Below are 11,586 nucleotides of genomic sequence, written 5' to 3' on the forward strand. Positions count from 1 at the left end.
TTGGAAATTTTGTATTTTTAATAGTAAATTTTGGAAATTTTGTATTTTTAATAGTAAATTTAGGAAATTTTGTATTTTTAATAGTAAATTTTGGAAATTTTGTATTTTCAATAGTAAATTTTGGAAATTTTGTATTTTAAATAGAAAATTTTGGAAATTTTGTATTTTTAATAGAAAGTTTTGGAAATTTTGTATTTTTAATAGTAAATTTTGGAAATTTTGTATTTTTAATAGTAAATTTAGGAAATTTTGTATTTTTAATAGTAAATTTTGGAAATTTTGTATTTTTAATAGTAAATTTTGGAAATTTTGTATTTTTAATAGTAAATTTTGGAAATTTTGTATTTTAAATAGAAAATTTTGGAAATTTTGTATTTTTAATAGAAAGTTTTGGAAATTTTGTATTTTTAATAGAAAGTTTTGGAAATTTTGTATTTTTAATAGAAAGTTTTGGAAATTTTGTATTTTTAAAAGAAAATTTTGGAAATTTCGTAAATTTTGTATTTTTAATAGAAAATTTTCAAAATTTTGTATTTTTAATAGAAAATTTTCAAAATTTTGTATTTTTAATAGAAAATTTTCAAAATTTTGTATTTTTAATAGAAAATTTTCAAAATTTTGTATTTTTAATAGAAAATTTTCAAAATTTTGTATTTTTAATAGAAAATTTTCAAAATTTTGTATTTTTAATAGAAAATTTTCAAAATTTTGTATTTTTAATAGAAAATTTTCAAAATTTTGTATTTTTAATAGAAAATTTTCAAAATTTTGTATTTTTAATAATAAATTTTGTATTTTTAATAGAAAATTTTTGAAATTTTGTATTTTTGATAGAAAATTTTGTATTTTAATAAAAATTTTTGAAATTTTGCATTTTTTAATAGAAAATTTGGTATTTTTAATAGAAAATATGTGTGGCCTTCGGTAGGTTAGTGTTCTAGTATGGTAGACTGGAGGTGGTGGGTTCGATTCCCACCTGAGGCACTGGTTAAGAAGCGCATAACAGGCACTATAGAAGCCCCTTATATATATGTACATCCTCCTTTCAAACTAACTAATAGAAAATTTTGGAAATTTTGTATTTTTAATAGAAAACTTTTGATATTTGGATTCTAAATAGAAAACTTTACAAATTTTGTATTCTTAATAGAAAATTTTTCAAAATATTGTATTCATAATAGAAAACTTTTCAAAATTTTGTATTCTTAATAAGAAATTTTTCAAAATTTTGTATTCTTCATAGAAAATTTTAGAAATTTTTTATACTTTATAGAAAACTTATAGATTTATGTTTTTTTCAGAATTTTTTTGAATTTTTTTATTAAAAATTTTATTTTTTTGTATTTATAGAAGGTTTTTTTCTATATTCATACAAAAATTAGCAAAATACACTAATAACTTATTCTTAATGATTTTTTTATTTATTTATTTTTATTTATTTATTTTTTTTTTGTTTTAATATCTAAAATTCCAATTGGAACAGTCAAATATAAACCTTTTAACATTAAAAACTCATTGATCACATTACAAAATCCTTGGAAAAATCTCAAGACATTGAGAGAGTTAAAAGATCAGTGCTGCAAATAAAGCTTTTAACTAAAAGTAAAAATTGGCAAACTATTTCGCTAAATAAAAAAGCTTTTTTGTAAAATATCACCAATTTAGCCACACTAAGGATGATCAATTAAAAATGGAGGAGTTGAAAAGGGATTAAGAAAAATTTAACTAAAAATATGTAAAATTAAAAAAAAAAATAAAATAAATCCTTAAAAAAACTAAATTAAACTATAAAATATCTAAACACAGAAATAAAATTAAAATATAGGTGCTCCCACTTACTTGCTAGAGGGTTTTTGGCTATCGTTAATTCCTTCGAAGCTCATCATTTTGTTGCTGCTTTTTTGTTTTATTCAAATTTCACAATAAGTTTTTAATCAAAAAAAATGTTTAAACACTTTTGTTTTTTAATGTTTTAGTTTAAAAAAATTATAAATACAACTTTTTTAAATGCACTTTATTGTTTTTAATTACAATAAGAACTTTTTTTTGCAAATTTTCTTTTTTGTTCTTTTGCAGTCTGCTTTTCTTACGATACACTTTTTACTTCAATGTACCGGTTTAAGGGAGTTCTTTTTAATGTTGTATTTTAATTAATTATATTATTAAACACTTTTTCTTACTAGAACAAAAGCCAAATTTGTTGCACGACACAAAAATTAAATGTTATTTCGGTTTTAAAGAAAGAAACTGCGAATATTATACGGAACACAATACAACTTGTCACGACAAACGTTTGCGAAATAATGTTTTTTTCAAAGTGTTTAATGCCGCTTAAAAACGCATTTTAGCGATGGCACGTGCCAGAGCCCTGCGCCGACAAATATTTACGGCGGCGGCGGCTGACACTAAAAAATATCAACGGCGGCTTAAAATCGACTGTAAGTCGGCTAAGTTCTCATATACGCTTAATTTTAAAATTTTCAAAGATTTTAAATAAAAACGGTATCCGGGAGATAAAAAAGTGGGACTTTATATATAATATATAACAATAAAATGGAGCAAGCACAAAAGTTGTGTGATAAATTAAGCAGGGATGGAAAAAAATAAAACTTAACTTAACCTAAAAATATTTTTTTACAAAAACACTTTTTTGAGAAAAATGCAAATGTAATTGAATCTTATTATGATTTTATACATTACATGTAAAAATGAATATATTTATAATATAATTTAAAGTAAAAATCCACATGATGCTGGACCCAAAAGTAACGTTTGTGCCAAATTCCATCAAATTATATCAAAAATTACGACCTATAATAATATTTTGTTAATAATTTCTTTAAAGATACATGGACGGACGTACATCGTTAAATCGATTAGGGAAATTAAAATATTAGCAAAAATATATAATTCACGCACCGCTACAGTAGTGTATGGTATACACAGTACAAGTTTAAAATTCATTGTAAAAGTAGCATAATAGCATTTCCATTAAATAAAACTACAAAAATTTGTCTTTAACATCCTTAAAGGATACCCACTGCACGAATTTGATTGAATTTTTCGATTTTTTCCGACTTTTTTTCGACTTTTTCCGACTATTTTCGACTTCTTTCGACTTCCGACTTTTTTCAACTTTTTCCGACTTTCCGACTTTTCGACTTTTTTTGACTTTTCGACTTTTACCGACTATTTTCGACTTTTCCAATTTTTTTCGACATTTTTCGACTTTTTCCGACTTTTTTCGACTTTCCGACTTTTCAACTTTTTTCGACTTTCGACAAAAAGTCGATTGTTCGATTATTCGAAAGTCGATTTATTGAACCCATAGTAAAAACAGCTGCAATGGAGTGCTGCCATACTCGGAAGAAAAAATTGAAGAAAAATAAATTTAAATAAATAACTCACTTACTAACTACTTAACTTACTATCAAACTAACTAACAGGCTTACTCACTAACTAACAAACTAACTAATACGTTCCCACGACAATTGGATCAACCCGATTCTCAAAATTTTTAATATTTTAGTATAAATTAATTATAAATGTTTTTAAAAAAATTTAAAATTTTGTGTATTTATTAATAATAAAAAATATATTAGTTTTATTTTTAAATTTATAAAGCATTTTTTTTAATTTTCGATAATTTTTATTTCAATTTTAAAATATTTTTATATTATTTTTTCTTGCTCATGATGACAAACTTCAATCTTAAATTTGAGAATAGAATAGACAAATTGGCAAAATCATTATGATATTTGATTGATTTGAATCAATAATATCAAATATATCAAATTTAACGACGCAATTACATGTAATTGTTTAAACCCAGCAAAAATCATTATACCATATCAATACAACTCTCAAACAATCTGGCACTACCAACAACCAAAGCGTTTACATGGCAACCACCAACAAACGAATTAAAATGAAAGTATTCGAACCAAAGCGAAAACAACTCGTTACCCAATAAAGTAAATATTTTGATAATTTAGCAAACGTTTAGCAATTAAAAATGAAATATTTAATAAATTTACGACTTTAAAACATATAATTAACCAATAATAATAAAACCCTACAAAACTTTTGCTAAAAAGCAACAAGTTCTATAAACAAATAAAATAGCGAAAAAGTACAGTGTTTTTGTTTGCGTACTACTTTCCCATCTAGAGAAGAAGAAGGAAACAGACGAACGACCAACGAAAACAAAAGCAACAAAAAAAGAGTAGTTGTGTGTACTAAAGAGTTTATACAACACTAACAAAAAAAATTTACAAAATATAATTCCACCAAAAAAAGACGAAAAAAAGCTGTACAAGCTTAAGCGGAGGGAGCTGTAATAGAAAACGCGACGACTGTTTGGCAAATGGTGTTAGATGAACAGCAAAATACGCGCAATTATTGTATTAACAAATTATTGTAGTTGAATAAAGTTGAGTTTAAAAGCCTTAAAGCAAACAAGACTGGCTGAATTGTGGGAGAAAATGGATGAGGCCCTGTACTCGGCCACCTATGTGGACAATTATATTGATTCAGTGGAGAATCTGCCCGATGATGTGCAACGACATCTATCACGTATACGGGATATCGATGTCCAATACAGAAGTAAGTAAACACTAGTGTTAGAAAGAAAATGGTGGATGGAATTATTTGATTATTGTTTTATATCCATTTTTGAGGTTATTTTTAATAGTTGTTATTAATTATTTTTAATGATTTCTTATTTCATAGACCTCCTGCGTGATGTGGATCATTATTATGACCTTTGGAGATCTTTGCAAAATTGTGGAGAATCAAATTCGGGTCGGCGAGCTCGTTCGGTAACACGCATGCAACAGAGCTTGATACAGGCTCAGGAATTGGGCGATGAGAAAATGCAGATTGTAACGCAATTACAGGAATTGATAGATCACAAGACACGCCAGCTGGATACGGATCAAAAGAATCTCGATATAAAAGAGGATAAGGAAGACATGCAAATGCAAATCGATGAGTTCGGTGGTGCGCCTACTTCGCAGAAACAAACACGCACACAAAGTCCCTCAAGGGCACTAGAGGGTAGTGCAGGAAATACCAATGGTATGTTGGCTAAAGAAATGTAAAAGAAGTACTTACTTATTTGGACCTATTTTTCATTTACAGGTTATGGCGCCTCTAATTCTGCCTTAAATTCCGCCGGTGGTGGTGGCAATTCTACGCCAAATTCCGAACGTTCGGGGAATAGCAATGCAGGTGGTAATTCAAATGGCAATAGTAATTTGCCAGGCAATTTAGAAAATCAACGTGGTAATAGCAAACGTTCCAGGCGGCGTAATGATACGGTCTGCAACATGGAATTGGGTGGCAATGAATCTAATTCTGCCAATGAAGGAGGCGGTAGCAATGGTGGTGATCGTAATCTTGCACAAAAATCTTCGACTATGGGTGGTGGTGCTCAGAAAAAGAATTCGGCACAAAATCAGGCGGGTTCTTCTGCTGGTTCAAGCAGTATGGCTGGTGCTGGCTCAAGTTCGGGTAATGGAGGTGGTGGGGGAGCGAATGGTGGTGCTGCGGCCGGTTCAAATGCTGGCAACAATAATTCGGGCAAAAAGAAGAAACGTAAGGCGCGTGGTGGGGGTGGAGCTGCCGGAGGTGGTGGTGGTACAAACACTCAGTCGTCGGCGACGGCTCAGGCTACACCTCGTGAAGATACGCCGCCACCGGATCCAATCGATCCCGATGAACCGACCTATTGTGTTTGTAATCAGGTGAGTATTAGGATAGATAGATAGATAGATAGATAGATAGATAGATAGATAGATAGATAGATAGATAGATAGATAGATAGATAGATAGATAGATAGATAGATAGATAGATAAATAGATAGATAGATAGATAGATAGATAGATAGATAGATAGATAGATAGATAGATAGATAGATAGATAGATAGATAGATAGATAGATAGATAGACAGATAGATAGATAGAAAGATAGAAAGATAGTTAGTAAATAGATAGATAGATAGATAGATAGATAGATAGATAGATAGATAGATAGATAGATAGATAGATAGATAGATAGATAGATAGATAGATAGATAGATAGATATATAGATAGATAGGTAGATAAATAGATAGATAGATAGATAGATAGATAGATAGATAGATAGATAGATAGATAGATAGATAGATAGATAGATAGATAGATAGATAGATAGATAGATAGATAGATAGATAGATAGATAGATAGATAGATAGATAGATATATAGATTGATTGATTGATTGATTGATTGAAAGGAAGATAGAATTTTTAAGAAATTTCTTAACTATGAAATCTTCTAATTTGTAATAAATTTTTTTCTTTTCAGATATCTTTTGGTGAAATGATTCTCTGCGATAATGATTTGTGTCCCATTGAATGGTTCCATTTTTCTTGTGTATCATTGGTTCTAAAACCTAAAGGTAAATGGTATTGTCCGAATTGTCGTGGTGATCGTCCGAATGTTATGAAACCGAAGGCTCAATTTCTTAAAGAACTCGAACGTTATAATAAAGAAAAAGAAGAAAAGACGTAAATATGATGGAAAAGTTAGCTTAAGATCTCTCTAACCAAACACACACCAACACAAATACACATAACCCACAACAACAACAACAAAACTGCTATGATTAAAATTTTCCTTAAACTAAAAATACATATTCCTTTAAACAAAAATACTTAAGGAAAACTGGTTGTTCATTTGCTTTATGGCATTAAAAAAAAGAAAGGATTTTCATTATATTTAATAACAAATTTTGTTTAGTTTTCTTTTTTCATATCATTTTTTCATTCATATTTGTATTGTTATGGCAAGGGAATATTTAAATATTTAGTTTCGTAATCATATATTTTTTTTATTTACAATTACACTTGGCAATACACACATACACCCACAAACACAAACACATAGATTATTACTTAGCTATATAAAAATGAATTTGTTTAAAGAAATAACAGAAAAAAATGTTAAATATTTCAAGACCAGCAGTTATTTTTATTAAATAGTGCACACAATTTGTTTGTTTTCTTTTCTCTTTTCTTTCTAACAAGGACTCGTTTTATATAAAATATGTAAATTTAAAAATTTAGCTACAATTTAGTAACAAAAGCAAATAAAACTTAAAAAAAGCTTACTTAACGTTTAAGAATCATAGCTTAAAAAACCTTTAGCAAAAACAATATTATTTGTTAATCAAAATATAAAGTAAAGAGTCCTTTATGTTTTCTTTAAATTGTAAAATTTCTTTTTATTATTATCATTTTTCTTTTAATATACTTTAAAAGTTTATTAATCATATTTTTTTTTAATATTTTATAAATACCACATATAACATATAATATTGTAATAATAATTAATGAATAGGTTGTTTTGTTAAACAGTTTTTTAATTAAAAAAAAACCTTAATAGTTTTTCTTTAACTTTTATAACATAATTTCCTTTTAGTTTATTCTTCTTTACGTATTTAAATTTGTTTAAAACATTTTTAAATTTTCTAAACTTTTTGTTTTTCTTTTTTGCTTTCATTGAACATTTCTTAAGATTGGTTTTTGTTATATTTAAATGTCTTTTTTAAATCCTTTTCTTTAATGTCCTATTTTTTTAGTTTATAAAACTCTAGTTATTAATGAGGATTAATATATAAGTTTATATTAAAAAAAAAAAAGAAAAATATAAAAAAATCACAAAAAAAAACACTTTACACTGTACATTTTTCTTGTATTTTTTTAAAAACTCGGAAAAAATATTGAATTAAAAATAATGTAGTTTTAAAAATAATTTAATTAATATATATGTATGTGTATACAAATAAAATTAAAACTAATTGGAGTTTTTATTTATTTTAATTACTAAAGGACTACAGAAAATTTCGGAGATTTAAATTCGGTTTAAGATAGATAGATAGATATAGATAGATAGATAGATAGATAGATAGATAGATAGATAGATAGATAGATAGATAGATAGATAGATAGATAGATGGATATATATATATAGATAAATGGATAGATAGATAGATAGATAGATAGATAGATAGATAGATAGAAAGATAGATCGAGACATAGATAGATAAATAGATAGAAAGATAGATGGATATATAGGTAGATAGATATATAGATAGATAAATAGATAGATAGATAGATAGATAGATAGATAGATAGATAGATAGATAGATAGATAGATAGATAGATAGAAAGATAGATAGATAGATAGATAGATAGATAGATAGATAGATAGATAGATAGATAGATAGATAGATACATAAATAGATGGATGGATACATAGATAAATATATTGATATACAGACAGATACATAGATAAATATATAGATAGATAGGTAAATAGTTAGATTGACATATAGGTAGGTAGATAGGTGTATAGATAGATAGATAGATAGATAGATAGATAGATAGATAGATAGATATATAGATAGATAGATACATAAATAGATGGATGGATACATAGATAAATATATTGATATAGGTAGATAATTAGATTGACAGATAGATAGATAGATAGATAGATAGATAGATAGATAGATAGATAGATAGACAGATAGATATATATAGATAGATAGATAGATAGATAGATAGATAGATAGATAGATAGATAGATAGATAGATAGATAGATAGATAGGTAGGTAGATATATAGATAGATAGATATATATAGATAGATAGATAGATAGATAGATAGATAGATAGATAGATAGATAGATAGATAGATAGATAGATAGATAGATAGACAGATAGATAGGTAGATAGAAAGATAGATATATAGATAGGTAGATAGAAAGATAGATATATAGATAGATCAAAATCGGTTGGTAAACTCATCTCCTCCTGCTGGCGAGGCCAAATGGACTCAAAGTAAGCTTTCGGATGAAGGTTGTTCACTCGGCGCAAATGACGCCAAATTGTTCGGCAGGTAGCCGTGGAGAAATCGCCTAGTGCCTCTCCACGAGACAAAGCTTGATAGAGCAAAGAACGGCACTCGGAAATCTCTGGCTTTTCTGGCTAAAATGAAACAGAGGGACCCGGAGTCGTTCTCGGCGAAAGAGAAGTACCTTCTCAAGAGGCACCGACAGGATGTAGCTAGATTCGAAAGGATCCATGGTCCTGTTGGTGTTCTCTTGGGTGGATCTTCTCTTGAGGAACTGCAATCAGCAGATGTCGTCGGCCTGGATGTAAGACCGTCAACATCTGCTAATTGCCGTTTCGATAAAAGAAAGGAGGGTAATGATCCTGCTGCTTAAGCGCTCAGGTTTTCGGTAGGAGCTGCTGATGGATAGATTATTTGGTTGGGTACAAGGTCAATGCAACAATAATTAATTTTAGAATAGTGAAATTATGATCAAACCCTGATGTGAGGAATGGATAGGCCAAGGTTCTGAGATGAACTATAATAGGGCATTGATGTTTCAGGGTATTTGTAAGTGGGTCATTGCAGGGTATGCGAAGATACAGATGAACTAGGGACGATTGAGCACTGTCTAAGAATATAGAAATTGGCTGGAAAATATGATCCACGACGGACTGAGAAAAATTGCAAGATTCAAGTCTACAAAATTGTATTTGAAGAATTAGTCATTTCTTTAACTGGGTTTTAGAATATCTCACAATTTATTGGTTAATCAATCGCTTCGATATAACTTCCAAGCTAAAGCCCCTTGGGAATCTTCAATTCCCCATTCCACTTTTTGTTCTTCTGTTTTTCTAGTGTTTTTGATGAAGGGAATCACAATGAAACTTAAAATCAAAGCGAAGTTACAAATTTGTATGGTACATAACCCTTCTGAATTTCATTTTATAAAAAAAACCATTTATAATGCTAATTCATAATGTATTTATTGATAAATTTAATAAAATTTAAATTAACACCTCCTAGCAATACTAAATTAAAACCGACATTACTGTACTTCCCATAAAAGCACTATTTTAAGTTTCACCTTTTACAGTAAATTAGATGGCAGCTTTAAAAGCAACCCTGTTAATAATAGAATAATAATAATACGACGCAACAACAAAAAAGCTCAATAAAAATAACAACAAAACATTACTCAAAAGGAGATAAAAAAGTTATGTGTATGAGAGAGAGAGAGAGAGAGGAAGAAACAAGAACAATTGGAAAAACAGCCACAAAAAATAATTGTGCATCGGTTTTGCATTGATTTTCTGGAGAAAAATAACAAGAATTTTTGCAAAATATATTAAACAAATTAAAAAAACTCTATAAATAACAATTAAAAATATACGAAATAATTAAAAACAAACAAAATGTCGCAAGTGGATCAAGTAAGTTTAATTTTTGAATAAAATTGTAAATTTTCTGTTAGAAGGAAAAAAGGACACTTGAAAATTTTTCATTAAAAACATCAAAATAAAGAGTGCGCATCCCTTTTTGTGCTAAATTAATAATACTTTTTTTGTACAATCTTTCGACAGAAACGCGCTTTCAATAAATTGAAACATGATTTGGAACCTTGGCGCAATATTATTGTACTGGCCGATGCTGTTTTGGTGTGGGAAAAGAATTTCTATCCAGCCATTATATTTGCCGGTGTCTCAGTATTTTTCTTAGCTTTATGGGCCATGGATTTATCGATTATCACTTTGCTGGCATTGGCCGGTCTTTTGGGCGTTTTATTTGATTTTCTTTATCCCACCGTATCGCGTATTGTTTTCAATGCAGATCAATGGTCGGGCAAACAGGAGGCTCAATTCGAACATATTGTCAATCAGTTGTGTAATATCAAGCTATTGATAATGGGCTGGTATGAGTATTTGTTTGCCAATAAGGAGAAGAAATCAACAATGGTGAGTTGATTTTTTTATTTGCTTTTCTTTTGGAAATGATTCATAAGATAGATTTTTTTTGTAGATGATGAGGGTAGCATTAGATTAGTTAAGTTAGGGAATATCTAATATTTTGTTTAAATCTAATCTTGGTTAGTTTTAATAAAAAAAGTCTCTAGAAACAATTTTTATAATTTCAGTCCATAGTTCACTAATAAGCATTTGTTTGAAGTATGAGCAATTGCATCACGAGTTTAAGGCCCTTTATTACAACTTGACAATAACTAAAGGTAGGATTTTATAATGCAGATAACTCTTTTATAAATATTATAAATGTACTCTTGTAAATTGATATCAATAAAGCATATTAAGATCTATATGCTTACTTACCTTCCGAATCAAAATATCGGCATTACCAAATCCTACCTTTAGTTATTACTAAGTTATAATAATGAGCCTTAGATGTTTAGTGTTAATCCATAAAGTTCCTAAGGTAGAGTATTGAAATTGGGAGTTATAGAGAAAGATAACCTAGATTTCAGAGTCAATTTATTGTAATAGATATTATGTGAGTAGAATAGTGTTCTACTTTGTTATAAGAGTATTTAAGGACAGCGTACTTAAAGGAATTACAAATACCTATTTATTTATTTATTTATTTATTTATTTATTTATCTATCTATCTATCTATATATCTATCTATCTATCTATCTATCTATCTATCTATCTATCTATCTATCTATCTATCTATCTATCTATCTATCTATCTATC

The 11,586-nt window shown here is 28.1% G+C and overlaps 2 protein-coding genes across 2 annotated transcripts; both read left to right on the forward strand.

Annotated features, from left to right (window-relative positions):
• The first annotated feature begins 3,919 nt into the window (after nt 1–3,919).
• Nucleotides 3,920–6,599, forward strand: LOC111680264 (inhibitor of growth protein 1). Its single transcript, XM_023441898.2, has 4 exons — nt 3,920–4,605; nt 4,732–5,079; nt 5,143–5,747; nt 6,350–6,599. Exons 1-4 carry the CDS (start codon nt 4,485–4,487, stop codon nt 6,554–6,556), a joined length of 1,281 nt encoding a protein of 426 aa, XP_023297666.2. The 5' UTR covers nt 3,920–4,484; the 3' UTR covers nt 6,557–6,599.
• Nucleotides 6,600–10,121: 3,522 nt separating this feature from the next.
• Nucleotides 10,122–10,844, forward strand: LOC111680279 (ADP-ribosylation factor-like protein 6-interacting protein 1). Its single transcript, XM_046947945.1, has 2 exons — nt 10,122–10,313; nt 10,464–10,844. Exons 1-2 carry the CDS (start codon nt 10,296–10,298, stop codon nt 10,842–10,844), a joined length of 399 nt encoding a protein of 132 aa, XP_046803901.1. The 5' UTR covers nt 10,122–10,295.
• Nucleotides 10,845–11,586: the final 742 nt, after the last annotated feature.

The sequence above is a fragment of the Lucilia cuprina genome, chromosome 4 (genome assembly GCF_022045245.1).
Source record: "Lucilia cuprina isolate Lc7/37 chromosome 4, ASM2204524v1, whole genome shotgun sequence".
Classification (NCBI taxonomy): Eukaryota; Metazoa; Arthropoda; class Insecta; order Diptera; family Calliphoridae; genus Lucilia; species Lucilia cuprina.

Coding starts and splice junctions, on each gene's coding strand:
- LOC111680264 (XM_023441898.2), top strand. CDS start 4,485: ATGGATGAGGCCCTGTACTCGGCCACCTATGTGGACAATTATATTGAT. Junction 4,606..4,731: donor TATCGATGTCCAATACAGAA/GTAAGTAAACAC, acceptor CTTATTTCATAG/ACCTCCTGCGTGATGTGGAT. Junction 5,748..6,349: donor CCTATTGTGTTTGTAATCAG/GTGAGTATTAGG, acceptor TTTTCTTTTCAG/ATATCTTTTGGTGAAATGAT.